At 36.0% G+C, this 26,477-nt stretch overlaps 1 protein-coding gene across 2 annotated transcripts in view; it reads right to left on the bottom strand.

Annotated features, from left to right (window-relative positions):
- The window catches only part of GABRG2 (gamma-aminobutyric acid type A receptor subunit gamma2), a 78,737-nt gene that overhangs the window by 5,739 nt on the left and 46,521 nt on the right, over positions 1-26,477 (bottom strand). For both annotated transcript variants that reach the window (XM_032196806.1, XM_032196807.1), the window contains exon 7: positions 1,595-1,747. In XM_032196806.1, the coding sequence (XP_032052697.1) occupies positions 1,595-1,747 (153 nt within the window). The remainder of the gene's footprint in view (positions 1-1,594; positions 1,748-26,477) is intronic.

Raw genomic sequence — 26,477 nt, 5'->3', positions numbered from 1 at the left:
TCATTGTATTCTCAAGGCCCATCTAAAACTTTCCACGCTGTTAGGTTAAGTTTCATTTATTGAATTGATATGGGTAATGGTAACAGCGCCAGTAAGAAACACATTTACAGACATTATACGAGAGAGAAATTCATGAAAATTCTTAAGAAAGCTTCTAATGAAGATAAAAATTTAGGAGAGGTTGTGTCTATATCTCCATGTGTGCCACATAAAGAAAGAAGACTCTTTCCTTTCTCCTCATTCAAATGCATTCTAAATGTATGCAAAAGATGCTAGCCCCAAATTCCCACACACATTCTTTGCTGCTGGTTATTTAAGTGGTTTGTAAATAAAGCTGGATGGGAGAGTCTCTCAGGGCTCTTTGTGGGGGCCATGCTGTGAGGTCAGATTTCTCGCAGTGCCAGAGTGTTTCTTCTGGCCTTTGTAAGCAATTGTAGTCTATAACTGAGAGCTACTATGACATGCCTCACCTTCCTTTCTCCTTTCAGAACATTATTCCCTGTACTGCCATGTGAAGAACATTAAAAATACATCAGAACATTTAAAATCCATCACATTTTTTTAGGGCAAATTTCATAACCACTGACTTCACCCCCTCAGAGGTATGGATAGACTAGTTCTTAACAGTGGCCAATCTGTATTGTACATCTAAACAAACAAACAAAAAGAGCTGAATGCATTTATTAATTATCTACTTTTTTAAAACCTGATTTTATGACCTTGTTTTAGTGTGAAAAGGCAATAAAACATTTAAAACATTTTTGTTATGGGGCCCACTGCTTCTCTACTCCTCAAGGAATATTCTTTCAAGGGAGCTCTTAAGCAAAATGCTGTCCTTTATTTTGTAATCCAGTGCTCTTTGCTGCATTTTTATGAAGAAATATAACTGCAAAATGAAAAACTAAAATGTTTTTTATTTGTGTGGCTTTAATTGAGAAGTAAAAAATTGAGTGTTTCTACCTGCCTCCACAATCAGGTTTCCACGTTATTAATTCTTACAGATCCAACTGATTTGTACAAGCAAGTGAATTTGGTATCTCTTAGTTTATTTGTGCAAAAGCATGCTAACTGTGTAGAAATTGCTAATTTGGATTAATTGCATGTCACATTTACATGCATAGGATTTTAGATACCACCAAATTCAGTAGATTTTGTGGTCTGAAGGCTAGATTTGACTTTTGGTCCCTGAAGGTATTACACTCCTTCTTTTAACTGTCACACAGAGAGATTGTTTCATTCTTGGCATTTATTTTGTTTGTATTGCTGACCACTATCATATAGAAGTAGAACAAATAAAACTAATGCATTGTTGTGCCTAATCCAGAAGTGTTTTGGCATTTATAAAATACTACTGTTATCAGAAAAGGGGCAAAAGCTTTTATTAGAGGCAATCCACAATACTCCTAGTCTGCCATAGTAAAATGGAAGAGAGAGAAATATGCTTTAAGTTGCTGTTCCTTGGAAATTATTACATCTTTCTAAATGATGAGAACTTGTGAAAAAATGTCTTTTCTCTTATATTTAGAAACCTCTATAGAGGTGTTAACTGAACATCATAATGCTTGAACAAAAGCAGGAAGGTAAAACAACTCACCCAGTGATGTTCTGGCTGGAACTGCATCCTTGTTAATCCAGAAAGAGACCCAGGACAGCACAACAATAAGCGTGCAGGGAATGTAGGTCTGAATAGTGAAATAACCCATTCTCCTACTCAGGTTAAAGTAAACAGACATGACTACATAGTCTCCTGTAAAATAAAAACATATTGAGATAGGATAATATGTTTAAAAACAGGTCATAGAATTTCTAGGTGGTACGTAGGACTTTCCTATTCTATGTCTGAAGTTATGTAAGTCATACATGTAACTTCAATGTCAGATTGCGAAGGTAATCTTCCTTGCGTACATAGCACAGCAGGCTTCTTCCTTACCATGTCACTCGTCATAACGTGGAGATGCCTGCATGGTCCTCTTGCAGCAACTGACTGACTGATGGTGGTCTGGCACACCTCCAGTCACCACCCTGTCCCTGTTAGCATACTCTCAGCTCTGCTCTCAAATAATGCATGCTTTCAGATGTACTTTCTAAATTATTCAAGTCTCAACTATTTTTCAGGGCAAGGTTGTCTCAGTAATTAATTCTCAATTTGCCTGCAGATCTTCTTTTGTATTATCTCCTCTAAGAGGATTGGAACCCATGTTTACCCAAAATGTACCCAAAAAAAGACTAGGCTATGTATTACTCTGGAGTGCATACAACATAATTTGCATTCAAACATTCAATGGTTTTGTGATTCTATTCTCAGTTTCTTTTTCCCTGTAAAACTATTAAATAAGTTACATCTGGATTCAGGAATAAAGCAATGATTCAGGGTTTTGATGTATTTCTTCTAAACTAAAAAACAAACAAGCAAAAACAACAACAACAAAAAAAAAAAAAAAAAAAAAAACTCTTAGATCTCATCTTTTCTTCAGATTACAGCACTCCTGGGAAATCTTGATTGCAAAAGAATTGCAAAACCCCAGGCTGCAAAAAAACTTCATTGCAATTCTGTGAAAAACAGTCCAGAGAGAAGTCTTGAACTGAAACAGAATAGGATTTGCAAATCCAGAATAAGATACTTTTCCACAGATATCAAAGAGACTCTGTGGGTAATGTGTATTCTGCTTAGATCAGTACCATTACTTAACAGTGAGTTTTCTGTTTTCAGGCATAATTAAAATTTTTATTTCCCCAGAATAATCCCTTTAAATCTAGTCACATAAGAAACTTCAGAGATTGTTTTTTAAGCTTGTGCTTTTTTTTTTTTTTTTTTTTTTTTTTTTTTCCCCAGAGTGAATGTCCCTGTCCCAGGGATTAACTGGTTTATAATTTGTCATTATTATAAGAAAATCAGAAATTTAAACAAGAAAATGGTGTATGTGTGATTTACAAGGCAGTCTGGTTGAATATAAGAAACCAGATTTAACAATTAGGTGTTGCCTGATTATCCCCTTAATTCACAGATAATCTTGTGTTTGTCCTTCATGTACAATAAACTTCAGCCATAAAACCGAAGCCAGACTCATTCTTCATCTCTGTAGATCATCTGTTAATTTCATAGAAAGTGAATATTTCATCAATTTGGGGAATTAAATTTTATTCATTCACCTTAATAATTGGTATTTCAAATTTGTATGGTATTATTTCTTTCAGGTAGCTTATGGTAGAGAGAACTTAAAGCAGTAGTTGCATTACTTCAAAGCAAAGTTTCAAAGAAAAGGCTGTTTTCATGTGCAGTGTTGTTATATTACATTAATGAGACAAAGAAGTATCAGAAGAAAAATGTGAAACATAAACCCAAATACATATGAGAATGTAAAAAGTTACAAAAGATAAGATCAGCATTGAAATAAAATTTGGCTGCTTTCTCTCTGCTTTTACTTCTTTTACTCAAGTTGTAAATTCTATAGACCATCTTGTAGAGTAGCTGAGCAGATACATTGGATCCTAGCTAACTACTTCTTTCCTATATTTTGTCCAAATTTTTTTGTCTTGTACTTGGACAGGTCTTTTTGTTGATTTTACCACTCTTGTATGATCTTTTGCTCAAAAGAATAGAAAATATCAGGATCTATTACAGAAGCCAAAGCTTCATGTTAGAGCCACATCCAAAACTCAGCTGAAACCTGTGCTGAAAAATTCAGCAGATAAAAGCAGCTGACATAGACCAGGGTGTTCTGCCAAGGCTTATGTAGAGCCTCTGTGTTCAGTAACACTGTATGCAACTCCACTCAAATGCTGCTGCGAATAACACACAAATACGCACATGTATACAGAGAGACAGAGTAGCTTCAGTCCTTCCATTTTATAGACCATTTTCACAAACACTGTTTTACCGTGTTTTCTCTAGAAAACCTTATGCAGATTATCTTGGCTCCATGGAGACTTTTTTTTGCATTTTTCCCTTAATAAAAGTAGTGTTTTTGCATAGTTAAGTTATCACAGTTATATTTTACAACTTTTTATATATTATTTAAAAAATATATATTTTTTTCAAAATATAACAAGAACTTTAAAATATTAACTAACTTGTAAAGGCCTTGGTCCATTCAGCAGCAGTGAGACATTACTTTGAATTCTCTATTAGGTCAATGACATGCTCAATCCCTAATATTCTGTGGTTCTGTGAGGATGATCTGTTTACACAGAGCAACAGCAGTATCCTGACATTTGCTACTCAAATTGGAGACAGTCCAGGTGGAAGTGTTTTTCATATAAATGAACACAATTCCCACTGCTTTTTTATTTTTATTTTTATTTTTTGTTTGTTTTGTTTTTAAACACTGGACTTCTTAACCAATTATGTTTAGAAATAGTATATCTCTATTAATATGTTCCAAAAGTTAAAAGTAATGCAATTGTTCTAGATTTTGTTCATCTCTCACTAATGTCATTGCAGTTACTTTTATGGAAGGTCTTTGTTTCCTAATGGATGCAAATATAAAAGTAACAACAATAAGTACCCACCACCACAAAAAAAAAAAAAAAAAAAAAAAAAAATCAAACCACTTCAGAGTGATATCCACAGGAAATGTTTTTATCAGCTCCTGGAAATTGCAGAGAAAGCCTACAGAATTATTCTTACAGACCTTATTTCTTATACCTTGTAGAATCTGGAACATTTTACTGAAAACTCAAGGAATCAAAAGAGATCGTAAGTACTCTAATAGGCTTTAATATGTCTATGAATGGAGAAGTAAAATCAAAGGAACTCAGAACCTCAGTGTCCAGTATAACTTGCCAGGCAGCGTGGAGGTGACCAGTCTGAAGAAGCATTTAAAGATATGTAAATTCTTTTAAATTAAATCTTGCTTTCTAATCTGAAAGCCTGCTGGAGCTGCAAAAATTGTGTTGTGGAGTAAATTCTGATATTTTAGAGAATCTTACTAAAGAAAGGAATAAAGTTAATACCACAGAGGAATTTTATTTATTCCTTACCTTGCTTGGTTAGGATTTGGGGAAGTTGGATGTGCTGATGATTTTTCTCAATAATGAGCATGTGACAGGAAATGCCATGATGAGGCAATGCAATAATTCTTTAATGTACTGAATATCTCTTCTAGCCTTTAACTAATATTAAACTAATTGTAAACAAAGCAATAAGGAATACAGGAGTAAGTGGTGGGATGCTCCAGAGAATCATGGTGCTAGGTGTTGCCTAGTTTATGCAGGTGACGTAATGGTGTAACAGCAGGCCTTCTAGATGCTACACGGTTTTGAATAAGACAATCATTCTGGCAATAATAAAATATTTAACACTATAGAAGCACACAAATTAATTCAAGACCAAAGACATGCAGTTTATCACCTAATACCTGTTGTCATAAAACACACAGTAAAGTGTATTGAGTCCTTTGTGGAATATGGACTTGGCAGTACATTGCTTTAATCCCACTTGTCATGAGATAAAACCATTATCTCTTACAATGGAATCTTGCCCCGGCCCTGTTTTTATCCACCTTTGTTCTTTTCTGACTTTATTCATGGTCTTCTCTGCTCTTCACCTCGGACCAGTTTAAATGCTTGTTGTTATTTTCAGGTTGTCTCTGTGCCTGAGGTCATTTTCACTCCTGGTGTGGTGCCTACATGAAGCTGTCAAGCTAAGACTCAATTTTAGTCAAAAATGACCAGAGTTGATACTTAGCACAGTATTTGCCACTAGCCCTTATTTGATAAATTGATATATTTTTTTCATTATTACTTCATCCTCTTTCCCTGAGCTGTAGCTCTTGTTTATGCACTTTTTTTTTTTTTTTTTTTTTTTTTTTTTTTTTCCACAGCAAGGGAGGTTCTCAGACTGCCAGATTGCTATTTGGAGGACTGATAAACTTTTGGACTTCTCTAGAAATGACTGATAATGCAACCTGACTGTATCTTGGTAACACAGCATAACCAAGATAATTAAGTACTCAAGTACTTAATGTTTGGCACCATAATTAAAAAATTTTGGATTTAGATTTAGCCTTTCACTAGAGGTCTTATCATCCTGCCCATTTCATGATGTATAGGCATCATTTTATAGGTCTTTTTTTTTTTTTTTTTGAGAAATACTCTATTGCCCTTGAAAAAAATAATCTTATGTTGAAGAGCATAACAAGTCATCCTTCATATATTTAGACATAGTCCCCCTACTCTGTACATGAATATGCATATATCCTCTATTCATCTGTGTGAGTATATATATATAGATAGACATAGTCTGAAGGTATGATAATCAGTTGAGCAATTTCTTCAGAATTTTTAAACCAGAATGGAGTTCCTTGGGAAGATGCTATTCGGATCATACTTATATGCATGTATAAATACTCATCATATTTTCTACTAAATCCATATTCCTGCTAATTATGTTCAGATCAGGAGATGCAGGGCAGGATTCTGACTTGAGGCACAGCCTCCTCATGCTGCTGGTCTGAATGGGAAGCTGAAGATTTCTCTTGGCAATAATCCTTGTTACATGTAGAGAAAGTGCATGGACCTTAAATCATATCTAGAGCAGAATATGGTTTGAAAGGGAGATGCATAACATCAGTATCCAGTGATTACAACATTAGTAAGCCCTTACAAAAGGTTGTATTTCAAAGGGCCTTGTGCCATTCTAATTTATTTCTAATTTATGCAGTCTCAAATCAGTCTGAGAACTTTAAGCTCTTCCATGTACTTGTGCGATACAGTAATTTGAATACTTGATTCAGGCTCTGTTAGACATTAGGGGAAGTGAATTCATGATTTGAGGAACCATCTGTGCATATGTCCTGGCCTAAGTCCCAAAGGTTCAATAGAAGGGATTAGTCGTGCCAGGAAGCGTAGCTGGGGGGGGTGTACGCTGCACTTGGCTGATTTAATCAGCACAGTGGGTGTGATCCTTCACTGCATCCTGGTTGTGGAATTGCTTATACCTGTGCAAAGCAAATGGGAAATTATACCTATTAGTACTCTCCTTATGCCTGTTTAAGTGACTGTGCAAAGTGTGAGGTACTGGGGAAACAACTCTCTAATTTGTGCTCACAAGTGATTTGGAAGCTAGTACAAATGGTAGAGAAGAGAACAGCTTTCTAATATCCCAGGAAATTGGTGCCTTAATTATAGTTCAGGTAGCAACACTTACAGCCCAGATCATCTCACGCTTACTATTATAAGATTCTGTTTTCTCTTGTTTAAAACACCACTAGTTTTATATTATATAAAAAAAAAAATGCAGAAAAGCTTCAGAAAAAATTGAATGTTTCATTTCTGTTAAACATAGTTTAACAGGAGTTTGTAACAGAGAAATTCAATTAGGCAAAGGGCTGGGCTTTTTATATGTTGGCATTTCTGTGAAAATGCTTCATGGCTAAGTTAACAGTTTGGAAAACAACAAATGTGTTCACAGACATAGGAAGTTCTTTGAGAAGTTATAACACTTAGTTTTGTCTAGCCCCATGCTACCTCTGTTTCATACCAGGCTACATGCTACCTTGAAGAGCACAACAAAAACAGATGCATGCTCACACAATGAAGTGTCTCTTTCCTTCTCAAACCTTATTTGTTCCTTTAGACAGTCCAATATATGAAATCTCCAGAAATTCTCTGAGTGCTGAAAGCATATAGAGCATGAGGTCCTTGCCTCATGCTGAATCTGCAGTGGAAGAGCTCTTCTCCCACAAAAACTGGAGGTATTCTATCCCAGGGTCTGAAAATGAGTTTCCTGGAGTATTTGACTACATTGAATATTTTTGCCTGCATATAATTTTATGAAAATATAGCTGTATTTTAGTAATTCTAATAATACTTGTAATTTAACACGTTTCATCCTTGCTTGAAATGTAAAAATCTGTGGAGAAAACAAATTCTATACCAGAATATTGATGATGAATCAGTAACTGGCAGAAAAAATGCTACCAAGTATAATGTCTCTTAAAAATTTGAACTCTTCCTCTTCCAGGTGCATTTTGAAACCGTTTGTTTGTTTGTTTGTTTGTTTGTTTATATATATATATATATATATATATATATATATATATATATATATATATATATATAAATAAATATAAAGACAGAAAAAGCAGTGGTATTATTAGCCAAAATCTCTCATAATTTTTCATATAGACCATAATTTGTTCTTTAAGGTCTGATCACTGGCAACTGGGACTTGGACTCGATGACCTTGAGGTCTCTTCCAACCTAGAAAATTCTGTGATTCTGTGATAAGTCACTGTTTATGTAGTAAGTAACAGGCACAATTTTGTTTGTGCAGCCAATAGCAGCCACATGGTGCATACAGACCCAGACTTATACCAGCTGTCCAGATTCCATTTTTTTATTTTTTTTTTCTTAATTTAAATAGAAACCAAATAGAAAAGAGCAAGAACCTGTAAAAAAAAATTGTTTGGGAAACCATATGAAAATATAGATAGAAATGGAACCTTTTCTCAGTTAACTTATATAAACAAGTACATAAATACATGACTTGTTATATATGGAAAACCCTTTTTAGTTCATCTTTCTGGATGGACTGTATATAGGAAAAATGCAAACAAAAAAAATCGTGCCACAGGAGGGCACTGTCACCTCAGAATGGAAATGAGCTACGATTGTAAGTCTGCCAGTGGAAAACTGAATCTTAAAATTTTCTGATTATTCCTCTTATTGATTTATGTGGCCACTCGAATGGCCTGAATTCTATGGCTATATTAATACAGGAGCATTTACAAGAATATAACTAATTCTTGTATGATAGAAATATTAGCTAAGTAATATCACCTTTGTGCTACACATAATGAGTTTAAACTGCATAAATTGTTAATGAAGAACAACCATGGCAGCAGAATTTATTTTGTTTTGCTCATAAATAACTAATAGAAACATCACTGTTCTCTCTCTCTCTCTCTGTTAACATGGTCAAAGGTCTCATTTTCTGTTTGGTGGAGCTAACAGCTAACACTGTTTTTGTTTGGTTTTGTTTGTTTAAGAAAGAACAGATAAAACATAGTTTAATGGAAAATACATGTTTTCTTGTTTATAGTCATGATACATGGAAATACCATTTAAAAAGTAACAGTTCTATATATACCTCCTTTAAGCTAGGAGCTGTAGTTATAAACTGGTTGCCAGCAGCATTCTAGGTCAGTCTAGATCAATCTCAGGAAAAACAAAACAAAACAAAACAAAACAAAAAACAACAACAACAACAACAACAAAAAAAAAAAACACAAGGGAAGGTCACTCATATTGTATTTGAGAGATCAATATTCAAACCCATGACAGACTGTGGGCTGTACAGTAGAGCTCTAATCTTGGATGAAAAATCATGTAAATAGTTTAAGATTGGTGTACGCGTTCTGATGCATCTTCACTTGGCTTTTGTCCTCATCTCTTTTCTTGCCTCGACAGAGCCTGTGTTTGGAATACTTTCTGGCATTTTTGTTTTGGTTGAAGGTAGCAAGTCAGCCTGAAACTGCAGTTCAATTATACGTCTTGCACTGTTACTGTGATATAAGGAAAACATAATATTCTTTTCTGAATACATAATTTTCTATGAGTATTCAGATTTAACCTACACAAATGACTCTCTTGTATAACATCTAAAATGACACATTTTGATGTTTTTTTTTCTTTCCACTGGATCAGGATGTTCTTAGGTCTGCCTAGTTCAGTACTAATGAAATAGAACTTCTAAAATTGGTCATTTCTCACATGAGGAAATGCTGACATTAGCTTCTCCTTGTGGTATGTTTTTACATATGTCATAGTAAAATCATTTGGTCAAAGTCTTTGATCACAGTGTCACATAAGTGAATTTTCATTAAGATAAGACAAATTTAATCACAGTGCTGACTGTAAGCTGATATTTATAAGTTTTATCGGTGTCCACAGCCAGAAAGAAGAGACTCTGGGGAAAAGGCACAATCAGATACTGTACCCTAGATACCTAACCATAACACCTTCTCATTATCTCATCCATTGCCAGGTACCTTTTTCATTGTTACTTTAATTCAGTTTTTGTCCTTTCATTGACTCATTTTTGGACTGCATAAGTGCATACGCTTCAGAAAATAATTAAGTCTCTTTTCAAAACATTCTCTTTCCCTCTGAGGTTTAATAGTGAAATGCCAGTATTGTGTCATAGGAAATCATGATGTGAAATAAAATACTGTGAATATTTAGCCTTTGGGGCAAAGAAAAAAAGAAAGAAAATCTGTCATGGCATTGTATCTATTTGCTTGCAGTAGTCTTGAAGAACTCAGAAGCAGTCTCATTCTCTACCTGACTGCTGGCGCTTGCTCTGCCTGGGTGTTATGTAAAGGACAAGGCAATTCGTGGTCATCACTGATCCAACACGGCAGCTGTACTAAGTGACTTCCATCCCAATTCTAAGTATCCATTTCTAAGCTACGATTATAGCTTGATTATGTAATGGGGTAAAACAACATTAAGACTTTCACAAAGCTTGTACTGTAGTCCATTTATATAAGATTATCTCTGGGATTCAGATAGCTGCAAGCCTGGTTTTCAATTTATATTCCAAAAGATAGATCCTAACTACATTGAACAGTAGGATGAAGGGCAGGAGATCTACTTTTTTTCTCTGTTTTTAAAGAGTAACTTTTATGTCTGTGAATGCATCTGACATCAAACACCTTGATTTCCTCTAGGACCAGGGGGAAAGGGAGCTGAAATTAGTTTGCATTTGTGCGAAATGGCAACCCCAGCTGATGAAACTCCTGTAAAATGAGATGAATCATTATAGCTATCAAAGCAAATGAAATTTCTTTATGTATGACATGACTTTCTGCCCAATAGTTCTGACTTTTTTTTGGTCTTTGGCCACTCATTCCACTTGAAGTGCTGTTTTCTCAGTTTATTTGACAGAATGTGTTCTACTTCTCATATGTTTCTAATTATAGGAGGAAAGAATGTAATGATGCTAGACAGTAATTAAAATCTTTTATTGTTGTTCCTACCTTCCCTTTGAATTCACAGAGATAAGCCTCACCCTAAGATATTTTTATAGCTGAAAAATATCAATATGTGGAAATGTCTTGAGGGACTGAAGGTAAACTTAAATGTATATGTTTCTAAAGCTCTCTCTGTGAATAGTTCAAATCTGAAAGAAAAATGAACTAAGCCTATTTTTATTTTTTTTCCTTGTTGAGGTAATTACAAAAAAACGATCCTTTTTGTTTGTCTTTGAAGACAGCTAAACTACTACACTGACATTATCAAACACAGGAAGATTTTTAGTGTGCAGGATTAGTGTTTAGACGTGGCAGCAGCATGATGTAATAGGTTGCAGCTGCTGTGAAGGAGACTTTATGCTCCAGTGAGTAAATAATCTGCAAATTAAAGAACTTTCTGCTCCTTTTCCTGCTCCCTTCTTCCCTAGGAAGCATCATCCCAGCATCCCATTTGGATCAGCATCCCATCAACCTATTTGATTTATTGTGGTACAAAACAGGATCAGATAGATGAGGAAATGTAAGGCTCACAGAAATCTCAGGGAAAATGAAAAAGCAAAGAGTGAGAATTTCCAGGTACCACAACCAGTTGGGATGCTGTTCTGTGCTGGCATCCTGTGTCCTTGGATCTTTTGGATGTCTGGTTGTTTTCTGAACAACCAAGTAAAGGCTGTCCCCTTCAAAAAACAAAACCAATAATAATAAATTAGACCTATAGCTAAGGGCTCCACATGGGTTTAAAGTAAAGATTTGATTCATTTGGAATATTTGAGTTATTATCAGTCTTATAATAAGGTTTTTTGTTTGTTTGTTTGTTTTTTGAGATGCAGGGAGATCATGTGATATGAGCAAATAAGAAATATGTTTTATCATATTCCATTTATTTCAAGGTATCGAGATGGTATACCCATTTTCTGGAAGTATCTGATCCTTTCTGCTCTTAAATACAGGAGATAGCTAGTTTGTTTCCATTCTTCTACGCATGAAGTACACCATAGACCTGGTACTTCAGATCAGTCACACTATCAGGATTATGAAACTGCTTGAAATAAGAATTGTCAAAGCTATGTACATTTTATGTTAAAAGTTTCAGCAGTTTTTATCAAGGAAAAAAGTACAGGATGCTTTTTTGTTGTTGTTGTTTTTTAACATTGGTGATAATGCACAATGTCTATACTCTGCCATGGGTCTATATTGGGACTTTCTAGACAACTGTGTGAAAGATTTGTGTGAAAATGGAGTGTGGGAAACTCCAGTGATAATAAGAATCATGTCAGATGTTAAAAAAAAAAAAAAAAAAAAAAGTAGGAATGAAGTTCAAGAAAATGGAGCTTTGATGCCTAGATTATTTAGGCTTTAACAATTGCTAACATTAAGTACCTGTGAGAACAAAGCTAGAAGTGAATGGTCAGTTAAGAGAGACAGAGAGATTCCAAAGGGAGTCAGATCTTAGCTGAGCTAATTCCTGTCATAGTGACGTCTCTGCTCAGCTGACGTTAGACTTTGGAGCTCTGTTGTGGTCAAAGGATGAATCTATGGACAGAACCACTCCAATTTCAACAGGAAGACCCATGTGCCATCATGCCACTTATGTGCCTACTGCAGACTTCCTGAAAGTCTTTCAGAAGTGGTTGAAAATTAGGTATAAGTAGATACATTCAATGAACTCCACAGTAGAAGAAGAAAAAATATTTATTATGTCTAGTCTAAATAACAGACTTACAGATGAGTTAGCAAACTCCCTGAAATTATCAGTATTTCACAAACTTTGTGCATGTCCTGGTTGCTGAAGTGACTGCACAGGACTAATGCAGCTCATATAACAATGCTGCTTGGATTTGCTTTTACATCTTTCCAAATTGTCTTATGGGCCAAAGGCCATCCTGGAATTCCTCTGAAGGCCTTTTTTTCTGAGAGAATAGAAAAGGAATTTGAGGATATTGTACATTTAATCTTTGGTCTTAATGTTTCCAGTTATTTTCAGAACCAAGAGACAGTATTACATAACCCGAGGCTGCAATAAAACTTGATGTTTTCTTCTACTTCCTCTCCAGAGGAGAAAAGGCATGACTGCATGGAGGCAAAGTTTAGCAGGGAAGCTATGGTTTTCACAGATTCGTTCTGTCTTAACCCCCCCGCAGCGAAAGAAATATTTATAAAAGAAAGTCCCACTTGAACACCAGCATCCTGCTTCCACTGAATGCACAGGCAGATCACTAGAAAGACAGTACGATAAACAAAGAGCCCAAGGGATGCTGGGAGGAAAACAACATGTTTTACTGCTCAACTTTCAACACTATATTTATTTTAGGATCTTAATTTAATTTATTTTTGGCTTTCTTTAAATATTTTAGAAGGTTCCATCAGCACATATTTAGTTTTAACCCCCCAGGAAACAACTCTACATAACCAAGAAAAGACTAAAACTCACCCGGGTGTGAGATACCACATTTGGTGAATGGTAACCAAATCATACATTTGGAGGTTAATTAAAATTTAAGTAAATAAAATTTTGTATTAGAATTTCTCACTTTAAACTTCTATTTTTTTTTCCTCTGTTGAATATTGACATAATATATATATGTATATAGCAAAAAGATAACTATATTGCTTACAAACATGTGGTTTTATCTTAGAGATTCAATGTTGAAAAACTTGCAACGTTCTGCATGGAGTCCTCTCCATCAGCTTCCACTTCTACTTGTTGGCATATTAAATTCCTCAGTAACTATTATTTACCCTCATATTCCAATAAAGGCAGGAAGAGAGGATGTTCACAGACCTTGTTATACTGTGTTCTAATGCTAACTTATTGTTGAAGATTTTCTAGTATGAGTGTGTAGGAATTCCAGTGCATATCTTAGTATTCATTTGCATTAACAAGAAGTAGCTGAATCTGTTTCCTTGTTATATAAAAACAAAACAAAGACAAAACAAAACAAATGAACCAAACCAAACCAAACCAAAACAAACAAAAACAGAAAAGTAAATTGTCAATCCCAGCATAGGCTTTTTAGCATTAGCCACAGTATGAACAGTATGCTTTATGCAGACTGATCATCAGCAGAAAGTTAGCCCAAACTCCCCCTGTTCAAAGGTTTGTCCAGTTTATCCTGGGCATGCCTGTGTATGTAAGGGGAACGGAAGAAGTGAGAATGAGTTTGTGGGTTTTTGGTAGCTAGTTGTGAAATCAACTCATTAATGTTTTAAGAATTATAATAATGGTGTGGTATGGTATAATATTGTTCTTACTGCCCATATGCAGTAGTGTATGGTCTATTTGCATTCCAGGAAAGCAAACTTTGAGCTCTTACTGCTTATGCTGCATGACATCTTTCTCAGTCTGCAGCCAAATGTGATTGCTGTCAGGGTTCCCAGTATTGGTACTACTCGTTTGTGGGCTAGGTAATTTTTCTTTCGTGTTTCTTTCCAGTGCCACGTTATTGTCTGTGAAAAGAATGACTATATTTTTGAGACGTGGACACTGGTAGAATGACCCTCAGAAAGAGGTGACTGTAAGAAACACGTTTCTTAGACTGTCCAGTACAAGGAAGCTTCCCAGCTACGTGTACAACCTACAGAGCTACTTCAGTTTTGAGTCACTCCCCCAATGATGGTAGTGATAGGTTCCATATAGATTATTTTTGAGTCTTTTTTAAAGTCGCACAAAAGTGTATTTTGCTTTCTCCCTCCAAGGAAGCTAAGTTACATTTAACTCTTACAAGTAAATTGAGTTTGGTTGTATTTAACTTGTACAAATAAAATTAGAATTTAAAATTGGCCAGTGGTTAGTCTATACTCTGAGAGTGGTCATTCTGAAGAGAATATATAATATATACCAATATAGGCATATCTGCATATATGTATTTCAGCTTGCTTCAAAGCTCCCATCCAGAATATGGCTCATAAGACTTCATAACAAAGTAAACACTTTGGATTGTTTAGAGAGCACCTTCTGACTGAGAGAACAGGTGAGACTTGAAAGAAATCAATTACCTAAGCTGAAGCATAGGAATCATGAAAAATACGCTTCCTTTGTCTACTACAGAGATATACATTGCTCAGAAAATCAATACATTCTTCTTTATCTTGCGTGGTCTGGGAATGGGAAAATGGGAATAATAGCGCACTCTGTCTCAGGGAATATAGACCTGTTGCCTATCTACTTTCTGAGTACGTGCTGTCTCACACAAGTAGGTTCTCTCCCACGAGCTGTAATTTTGTGCATCCTTATATGCAAATGTGCTATACTGGGGCAGGTTACTCCCCCTAATGTACATGTTTCAGGAAGGTATGCAACTGTCTCAAAATATTTGGTGACTACTTGGATTTAGAACTGTAGACTTATTAAGTTCTGTTCATGACAAATTAGAAAATATTGTTTATTTCTGTTATATCCTTGATTTCTTAAAATCCTTCTCAGATTCACAATGGTTTTTATGAGAAGAATATGGATCTTTATTTAGGTTTACTTGTTAGGTTATTTACGTTTACTTGTTTTTTTGAAAGTAACTTTTTTATTGTCAACTTTTTGTAAACATCTTAACTTCCTTATAGCATCACTTATAGCATCCAAGTAAACCGTTTACCCCTGAAAACCATTTTTTCCAGTGAGAAATGTGGAAGAATTTGAGATGTTTTATTTCATATTCTTAAGTATATAAATCCATTATATTGCTGCAAGAGATTACTCCAAGTAATTCGGCTATTTGTTACTTCAGAGTTACATAACTATTAAAATAAGACATTCTGAATTGCATTTTTTATAACTACTTAGAACATTTCTTAAGTAAAAATATCACAAATGCATTTGTGTTCCAATTTGAGACAATCCTCTAGGAAATGCGACTGGGGACTAATGTTTGAGAGGTAAACAGAAGCATTGTCATTCTCCTGCTATCAATTTGCCTGAGCACAATGCCTGCTCTGCGAGCAGATTCCAAATTGTTTCTAGTTTCTGGAGTGTTTTGTCTCACAGAAAGCAGGTGCAAACCTTCAGCAATGTGGAAATTAATCTTGTTCACAATCACAGCTAATGTCACAGCAGAAACATACACTGACAAAAGGAGGTGTTGCAAATTAGTCCAAGGTGTGATTGGTGGGGACATGGAATAGAAACAACTAGCTCTAACAGGACAGTTATTTATGTGCTAAGAAAGGATATGGAAAATGTGTTTGGGTGTATTTTTAACTTATTGAGCTTTTTAGGGGGAAATTATTGGCATTAAGTAGAAAGCAAAATCTTTGGAGGAAAAAAAAAAAAAAAAAAAAAAAAACCTGTCAAACTCAGAATCTCTCCAGCTATCAGGAGGAAAAAAAAAAAAAAAAAAAGTATTTTAAAATCAGAGAAAAAGAAATGAAGGCACTGAAGCAGAAGGAACTAGGTTATGGTTAAAATAGTAAATAAGTGTAGAGTTTAAAAAAGTTGGTGTTAGAGATAGAGACAAACTATGAAAAAAGGGAAATGGTAAGATGATCTAAAATTACACTTAATACCAAGTGCAAGAGTAAGGCCACAGATCTGCATGCAACAGGCCTGAAGAGAATAGGGATGAAGAGAATGTTTAGTTTGAAGATCATGCCTCAGAAGAAATAGCTATGAAACATGAATAATTTATAACAAGTATTGCCATTTGAAGTCAAACAGATCAAGCTTAGAATGTAAAAAAATAAAAATAAAAAAATCTTTAGAGACTACAGATACCATCTTGAAATTTCAGTTATCAGCTTTGCAGGAATAAAGGTAGAGCTTCTAGGTGTGTGTAATCACCCTAGTCCAAATCCTACAAGGTATTTAAATGACTCACCCTTTTCAAGAGGAAACCTTTGAGGATCCATTTATTTCTCAAATAGATATATTCAGGATAGTGTTCACAGCTACTACAAAACAGGTTCCTCTGGGATTCCATTCCACATCGCAGTGTGAATACCATCATGTTGTATGTTTTCAGGCCATGAAGTGCAACCTCTTAATCTTTTTCAAAAATGTGGGGTTATAACACTGTGAATCCCATGGGTTATGTCTTTTTCAAACATTGAAAGAGGAAAGTTTTAAAATGTTATGTCCTGCAAAGCTTTAAAAAATGACCTGGCAATATTGGATCTAAAACACTGTGTGGCATACAAAGAACGATGCATTTGGAGTGCCCCAGGACTGAGGTGTGGGAACTAGGGACTGAGAGTTGTCCTGTAGCCTGGACCATACCCTATGCATAAGTGATGAAGGTGCTGAAAACTAGCTAGATCTGTAAGGTCTCCTAGACTGGTTTTTAGAAGAACAGAAAGAGCAGTCAGGCATTGGAATGGGTTGCCCAGGGAAGTGATGGCATCATCGCCCCTGGGGGTGTTCAAGGAAAGGTTGGACCTGGTGCTTAGGGACATGGTTTAGTGGGTGATTTTGGTGGTTGGACCAGACGATCTTGAAGGTCTTTTCCAACCTTAATGATTCTATGATTCTATTCTATGATTCTACAAACATCTGCTGTGTTTGTAGCTCCATACAAACAAAGCAAAGGCTGTGACAGGAGCTAGGCACCAAAAAAAGTTAATATGGCCAAAATAACTACCTAATGGTTTTTGCATTTATCTTTCTATGAAGGCTGCTGTCATAAAAGATAAAGAGTTGAGATGTGAGGCTGGATGCAGAATTGATACACTGGTTGTTGATATCTCTCAGGTATAGCTCATTATAGAGATTCTCCATGAGGCAAAGTTGATCATCAAATTACTTCAGATGCCTCAGATTCCACAAAAGCAAAATAATGCAATTGTAAACAGTAACTTCTTACACTCAAGAAAATATTTGTTTTGAAAAGAGTTTTTTTCCTGGAAAGGGGGGCTGGCGGTGATGGGGGACTGGAAATGGAAATGCCACCCAGTTTATCTTGAGAAGCTAACGTTCCCATCCGGCAAATACAGCACTCCTCTTCCCCAGTGCTGTATGCAGCAGTGGGGCTCCCTGTGGATTTGGCTCTGCTGGCCCCATTCGCCAGCAACTTTGCCATTCATATCTGCATACAGCAGGTGGGAGAGAAAGAATAGCTGGTGCCAACAGAGCATTTAAAATACTTCAGTACAGTGACTATATATATATATATATATATATATTAATGACTAGTTTTACCATGGAAATGACAGCAGTGTTGTTCCCAAACTACACGTCAAAGGGTTCCCAGCCAGATTAATCATAAAAGTTTTATTATTTCTAGTAGTAGTAGTTCAAAAGAAGATGACTGATGGTAGTTTTTGCAACCTGGTATATGAGGTAAGTTCCTTCCTGTTTCTTGATCCTAACAACAGTATGTGAATAACTTTTTAGGCAAAGCAAAGTGAATGTTTGAAAATATGAACACAGCTGTAAACTAAGTTCTCAAAGCAGCTCTTGGTGTGATAAAATTTGTTGTTTAGTTGTATTACCATGAGGTAGCAACACTGATTTTGGACTCCAATTTTACTATAAGAGAACTTATATCAAGAAGAAACAAAGCTTGTATCCCCCAAGTTTGTTTTCCCAAGAATTACAGAGCTGCCATATTAAAAATTATTAGTCCTAATTGCCCTTTTCTAAAAGGCTAATACTTCATTTCAATTTATTTTTATAAAGTGTCTTTTAAGTTTTGTGCTTGGGTGGTACCTGTGACACTCCATTCAGATAGGAAAATTAATTATTATCCTATATTTATCTTTGATTTTGGCTAGTGAATTTGGAATTTATTTGCCTTACTTAGTGAAGTGTAGACTCTCTACATGAAAAATCTTTAGCTTGTGCTGAATTTCCTCCTCTTAAGAGGTGCTAGAGTCAAATATTATTTTGAGAACTTTTGCTATGCATTATTTTTGTTCCCTCCTCAGGTGTGCTAGAGGATCTTCATACACTTGTTCAGTGACTATTAGAAAATTACTATTTCTTTAATTCACACACCAAAGACATATTGTTTATCTGAACTATACATAAGATGATTTCCACTTAAAAATATTAGGCTGAAAACTCGGTCTTCCAAAAGCCTCCCAGTAGTTTCCCGATTTCAGTTTAATTTCTAATGTTCTCATTGCAGTATTTTTGCTCATAGACCTTGAATCCCATCTGGGGCCTGAAATTGCAATGGCTTGTGAAATTTAATTAAAAATGAAACAAATAACAAGTAGGGCTTTTTTTAGAGCTTCAAATCTGGTACTGATTAAGCTTTTGGTGAAATTTAGAGATGCATATTGCCTTTTATCTTGTTCCTGTAAGAGAAATCAAGGCTATATTATCTCAGAACCTCATTGTTTATAATTCTGAATGCACTGATCAATTGTAACTATCAAGACAGAAGTTGCAAAGTGTCAAAAAAACATGTAGAGGGATCAGAAAGACTGTCTTATAATGCCACAATGCTGCTTTCTGCAGCTGCTCCATACATTTCTCCTGCCAAGAAAGGGTAAGACAAGAATTTGGTATTGTTAGACTCTAGAGAAACTAAGAGAGCACCTGTGAGGAATGCTTCAGCTGCTTAAAAAGCTTAAATTGGGATTTACATGTCCATTAGGCAGTAGGGAATTCTGCCATGAGATACTAATCTGTAAGAAATCAGCCTTCTGCTCACAGAAATGTTCATTTTTCAGTTTTAATTCTCCCTAGACAAAATCTCCTATCACACTGTGAAACAAAAATCCATTTTAAACTTTTAAGAAGGTGACCATAAGGAAGAGTAGGGCCAGAATAAAAGAAATAAAGAAATTGAGATTTTTTTTCTTCCCAGTTTATCAGCCTCATCAGCAAAGCATTATTTCCAAGGGGTATGGTTTATCCTGGAGCCACCTACTGAGGAAGGGGTGGACATTAAAGCTGGCAAACTCTGCAGGGGAATGTCTGCTTGTGGTTACTTTTGTACTGAATTGTTTCAGAACTTAACCTCCAGGAGATGTGGTAACTAAATCATGAGGATGTAATGATTCATCCCCCTGCACAGAACAGGCACTACCACCTCAAATGGTGCACTGACCGAGCGATCTTAGATCAGCCAGCTGGTAGGAAGCTCAGGGACAGTCTTAGTCATTACCAAGCTCTGAAATAAGGCTACTGTGACTGCTGAGACTATGTCCACACAGAAATTGCCCTTTCCTCTGGGGATGGGAGGTTACCACCGTGCCTTTTCTCTCTGGGGCACTGGTGGGATTTGCTCTCCACACACAACATTCCACAAGTTGACAGAAATTTACTGTTTCTGTATTCCAGTATCCAGCATGTTGATGTTTTCCTTTTGCACTTTTCTTCAGACTTATTTTTCTTCTCTGACTTAGTTTTCACTATTTGCTAGTAATACATTCTCCCCGGAAAGTTCTCTGCTTTTCTCATCAACAGGGATGCATGCTGTCTGCGAATTGACAGATATTGCAGATATCCTATACCCATACTGAAAGACTTTTTTTCTGCATTATTGCTAAACCTACTTCTACTGTTTTCAACATTTCTGAGTTAAAAAAAAAAAAAGCAAAATAAAAATTTTTGCTTTTCTTCAAATTCAATAATAGTTTTTTTTTTTTTTTTTTTTTTTTTCCCAGAAAGAAAACAAATGGTAACAGTTTTACAAGAACTCATTTCATAGAACAGATCCTTAGATCTGTTGCAAACATAGCTGTTGCAAACATAGCTGGAGTGTGACATAGTGTTCTCATAAATTACCTTATGTTATTTATTTAAGAAATTCAGTTCCAAGATGTTGGTGTTTTCAGTTATGATTTTTTTACCTATTTTTTATTATTTCTAATAGCAGAACAGTAGTTTGCTGCAGTGATATACAAAAGGGCATTTTAGTAAAATACAAGAATGGTAGGAAGGATGTGGATTTATTTTGTTTTAATGGAAGTTACTAGATAACAGTAGAAAATAGTCTAGGAAGTTGTTACTAATTATTTATTGACTATATGTTTTTGTCTTTTGATTAACTAGAGAAGGGACATTAAGAAAGGTCAAATAGTTACTTCTATGTGTAATTTGAATGGGCAAAGTGTAAACTTGTTAGGATTTTCTGAGCACTACAAAGGAAAAGACTTTGTTGTTGATGTGTTTTTTTTTTTGATATTTTTTTCTTGACCCATACAGTCACAGAAGATAAGCAACCCTATATGACTGTTACTAATAAAATACAACTCTTTAATTCCTCCTTATGCTCATATTCTCAAGGTTAAAAGAGAAGTGATGAGATTGAACCAACAAGAACACATTATTTGTAATAGTCAAGTTTTTTGACCATTTCATCAATTCTTAGAACTATATACAAGAACAAACAGTAATTTGACAACTTGTTTCATGATCATTCCTGATAATTAACACTGAGACACACAAAAGGTTTATGCATAAAGTCTTGAAAAATATTTTAAGATTTTCCTATGTAGAGCATGATACAAGAAAGAATTATTACATAAATTTTATCCTGCAGCTCTTTGGCTTTAATTATGCAGTCTTTGAGAAAGTAGCAAAGAGCTTACTTAATAAACTGTATCGCTTGTAGAGATAAGTGTCATATTTATAGCTTCTGTAATGTGCATCAAAATGAGGACAATTATGTCTTGCTTAAAAAAAGGCAATACTGAAGCACACTATTTACAAGTAAGAATTTATTTTAACAATACAAATGAGGGGGTTAATGTTTATTAAACAAAATGATAATGACAAATATACGAACATTACAACCATCCTTAGTGCTACGCTACAATGTTGCTCTGTGAGAATGTGCTGTCAACATTATAAAATTGTTCTATGGAATTGCAGACCACATGTATCTAAAAATATAAGTAGAACACTTACGATCATAAAGTCCTGTGGAGAGTGTTAGTTATTTCTACTTACTGCACATTTATTTAACGCCTTGGTTTATTTTCTTTTTGTTTCTCCTCTTTTATTTAACATACCAAATTACAAATTGAAGCTTACTAGTATTGTCTTTAAACTTAGTGGTGTTATATTAGTTTCATTTGCTTTTTAAGTCAGATATTTGGCTGGATTTGAGAATTATTAGCTCCCATTACTGACATCTGACTCTGATAGTCCTGTTTCACTGTCTTGTGTATCCTTCTTCCAATCAGACTTACAACTGTATCTATTCTAATACAGTGATAACCTCCCTCAACAAAACAGCACCTTAGATAAATAGGTTGCTGAAAATGTAATGTAATGCTATGAGAATGAGAAGCTAGAAAGTGTGCTTGCAAACTGAAGGGATTTAGCTGCACAAGAACAGCCTTTGAAGCATATGTTTATTATTTAGGACATGCATGTGCCCCAGGCAAATCCAAACTTATTTCAAATGAGCTATTCCTACACTCTATAAATTGTGAACATTAAACTGTCATCACCTTCAAACATCCTTCCTGAATTTGTTTTTCTTCCCTGAGAGAACAGGAAGGTAATAAGGAAAGTGAGACTAAAGGAAAAAAAAAAAAAAAATTATCTGAAAATCATTGTACTAAAAACATATTTTCTGATCATAAAAAGGGTCTGGAAGTGAAGTACTGGTGAAAAAATCAAGCATCAGTGCTATGCTGACCAATTTACAGGTTACAAAGATTATTTCCTGACTTTATAGCTGAAAGGCTGAAGTGCTTGGGAAACCTCCAATTTATTACAGGATTGCTTGAAGTTTAATTATTCAAATAACACAATAAAACATTTGTTTAAATCTATAATTGAAACATACCTATTCACTATGAAGAAAACTACTAAAAATGCTTAAAAGTAATTTATTGTGATGCTAAAATAATTGTACATTTATGTTTTTGACTGCTAAGCTATACAGTGATTTGTTATAATTAGATCTGGCATCAGTTGCAAAGAGTGGCATTACAGTGATTTTCTCTTGAGATATTGCAACAGTTTCTGTGAAAGTTAACCAGAGGATGAGGTATGATGATTTTATTACCAAACAAGAATTAAAAAAGAGACCTTGGGTGTTAATATTATTTGTGTAATCAGAGTAATCAGTACCTATGTAAATATATTCACAGATATACTAGTGACATCACAGAAATTTGTGTACTAAGTTGCTTGTAGGAGATGCTTTAAGAGCAAGGATTACTCTATTTACTAGTTTTGTCATAAAATAAAATAAAATTAATAAAGTGTAAATAACATTGACAAAACAAAATTTGATGTAATATTAGCAAAATAAAAATTAAATAATATTAATAAAAATATTAATAACTACACATTGTTTTTAATTAATTTACTTTTTCCTAAAATATCAAATTATTTTCTTTCTCTCAAATAAACAAATATTTTTCTTAAATGTACTGTTGTATTATATCCCCCCAATTTTGTTCCTTAGAACAAAATTTCTTGCCTTTAGCATCTGAGCTTTTGCAATTGTCATGCGTTTGGTTTAGTGGAAATGCTGATAGGGTTCCATATTATCCCTTATTCTCTGGTTCCTTGCTGTAGTGGGTTTACGTGGCAAGGCTTTGGTAGCAGGGAGTCATAGGGGTGGTTTCTGTGAGAAAGATCTAGAAGCTGCCCCATGTTTGGGAAGGGCCCCATTGTTTTCCATATCCGAGCCAATAAGCGATGTTGTTTTGCGCCTCTGTGAGAGCATATTTAAGACAGGGAAAAAACGCTGCGACACACAGCAGCCGGGAGAGTCAAGGGAGTGAGAGAACAGCCTTGCACATGCCAAGGTCAGTGTAGAAGGAGGGGGAGAGGTGCTCCAGGCGCCGGAGCAGAAGTCCCCTGCGGCCTGTGGTGAGGACCATGGTGAAGCAGGATGTCCCCCTGCAGCCCATGGAGTACCACGGTGGAGCAGGGTTCCACGCTGCAGCCCATGGAGGAGACCACGGTGGAGCAGGTGGCCATGCACCGACGGAGGCTGCCGCCTGTGGAAGACCCCTGCCGGAGCAGATTCCGGGCCGGACCTGTAGCCCGTGGAGAGGAGCCCACGCAGGAGCAGGTGACCCGGCAGGAGCTGCTGCCCGTAGGGGAGCCAGGTTGGAGCAGTTTTCTCCTGAGGGATGGACCCCGTGGTACGGACCCATATCTGGAGCAGTTCTGGAAGAGCTGCTGCCTGTGGGAAGCACACGCCGGATCAGTTCATCAAGGACTGCATCCCGTGGGTGGGACCCCACAGCACAGGGGACGAGAGTGACCGAGAAGGAGCGGCAGAGAAGAAGTGCTGTAGACTGACCATAACCCCCATTCCCCCGTTCCCCTGCGCCGCTCGGGGGGAGGAGGTGGAAGAGGGTGGATGGGGGGGAAGGTGCTTTTGGTTTGCTTTTTCCTTTGTTTTCTCACTTCTCTCGCTTGTTAGTAATAGGCAATAAATCTTACTATCTCCTTATGCCGAGTCTGTTTTGCCCGTTACAATAATTACTGCGTGATTTTCTCGTCCTTATCTCAATCTCTTGAGCCCTTTTCACATATTTTCTCCCCATTCCTTTTTGAGGAGGGGGAGTGAGAGAGCGGCTGTGGTGGAGCTCGGCTGCCCACTCGAGCGGAACCACGACACTTGCATTAATCCTTTTTATCCTTACCTAACCTTTCTAAAGCTCAGTTTACTTTGGAGCAAGCCATGCTTTCAGTATGGCAAATGTTCAGAGAGACAAACTTGCTTTCAGGAAGATAAATGACCCCCAGGAGTCTTTGTTCAATTGGGAAATCAAGAGGTTTCTGGCTCCAACAACCCTTTTCTTCAGGGACAGTCATGATTTCACTTTGCTGGGGTGACTCAATTGACATTACTGAGTCTAGGAAAACCAGGATTAAAAGAGCTGAATTACTGTCACTGGAATGTTAAGAAGGCTTTAAAATATTCTCAAAAGATAAAAAGCATCAAAGAGGCTTTCAACTCTATTTATATGATTAGTTGGTGAACTTATATGATTAGCAGGTGAACTTGATTGCTTAAACCTGAAGCTATATAGATACAAGTCTGAAGAAAAAACTCAGATTCTTTCAGTCCATAGGAATTTAAAATATTCTGATTCCATAAGAATAGTCTTTGTTTGTTTTGTTTTTCCACCCATTAAACCTCAAAGATCTAACCTGTCACTGTAACAGAAATAACCAAGCTAAGTCCTGGTGCTCCAGATCCTTTTTTGCATTAACACCCAAGCCCTTCACTCTCAGTTGCTACTTCCATGGCTTGGCAGTTCTCAGTGCTTAACCATCATGCTCTTTCCAAAGGGTCCTACAGCAGCTAACAATTTTAGGAAAATGCATTTCAAATGGGTGCAACTACACTTGTTAAAGACATGGAAAAGTTCCTTTTTACTGTGGTCAAAACTGAACATAGAATAGAAAACAAGGCCAAAACTAGCTCTTAATAATAAGTATTACTTGAATCTACAAGCTTGCTTGTTGGACATGTCATTTCCATTGAATTCTCTGCTCCCCTGCCTATACTGTTAAGGTGCCATGGGTTGATTTGCTGTCACAAGGGTGGGTGTGTAGTCATTTCAAAAACTACATATCAGATGATGGAAAAAGTGGTGTTTGAATGGATAAAGGAAGTGGAAAGGCACCTGTTCAGATATTCTCAGGTCTCTAGAGGTGCTACCAAGAGCTGAAGTGGTTGGCATAGGAGAAGAGACATGAATGAAGTTGACTCGAATTCTTCACAGACATCCCAGGAGAGGACTCTGTCCCTCCTGCCTGTGCTCATTGCCCAGTTCCACAGAAAGCTTTCAGCTTGTCCCTGTCTTCTGGTCTGTCTCACAGCTGCGATATGGGGATAAATGGATCTAAGGGGTTCTGAGTTAGCAGTTCAGAAAAGGTGTGTGTGCATACGTAGGTTTTGGTTGTCTACACAACAGGAAGGAACCAAAAAGCCTGCTTACAGAATAAGCTCATTTATGCAGCCATGTGAATTCATCTATGAATACTCATTTGCCACACAATTAACCAATTTGGATGAGAAAAAGTGGAGAACACAATAGGTATGGGAGAGAGGGACTTGTACTACATCTCTACGTTTTGAAGACATCATCCTGAGAGGTAGACTGTTTTCAGCAATCTTTTCAGCGTAACTTCAGCAAACATTCATTAATTGCTATAGTTTGATGAATGACTGAACAGACATGAGTATCTGGCATATCTGAGAAATGTTTGTTATTTATATTTCTTATCCTTCATAAGTAATATGCAGGCATAGTTACCTTACCTGTTTTATTCCCTGACAGCAATATCAAACTTGTAAGTCACCACCAAAAACACTCCTCCTCCTCACAGATCATCTGTAACTATTCATAATGGTGGTATGTCAAAGTTAAATAACTCAGTTTATTCTGGATTTGCTTGTTTGTCTTTTTTCAAATAGTGATACACTAGGTATGGCACTGTGAAATAGTGGTTCATAAGAGTAGTTCTGCATTATTAAAACAAGGGAAAGTTTAAATGTCAAAAGAAAAAAGTAATTTACTCACTGGTGCTCTTTCCAGAGAGGTGACAAGAATATTTATATTAATAATAAAATCTTAACATTTGTGAAGGATATCTTAAGAATATTAAGGATATTAGCTTGGAGCTCTGGGTTT

The sequence above is a fragment of the Aythya fuligula genome, chromosome 14 (assembly GCF_009819795.1).
Source record: "Aythya fuligula isolate bAytFul2 chromosome 14, bAytFul2.pri, whole genome shotgun sequence".
NCBI classification, from domain to species: Eukaryota; Metazoa; Chordata; class Aves; order Anseriformes; family Anatidae; genus Aythya; species Aythya fuligula.
Note: the sequence above shows the minus strand (reverse complement) of the source record. Positions and strands in the feature narration are given on the sequence as shown.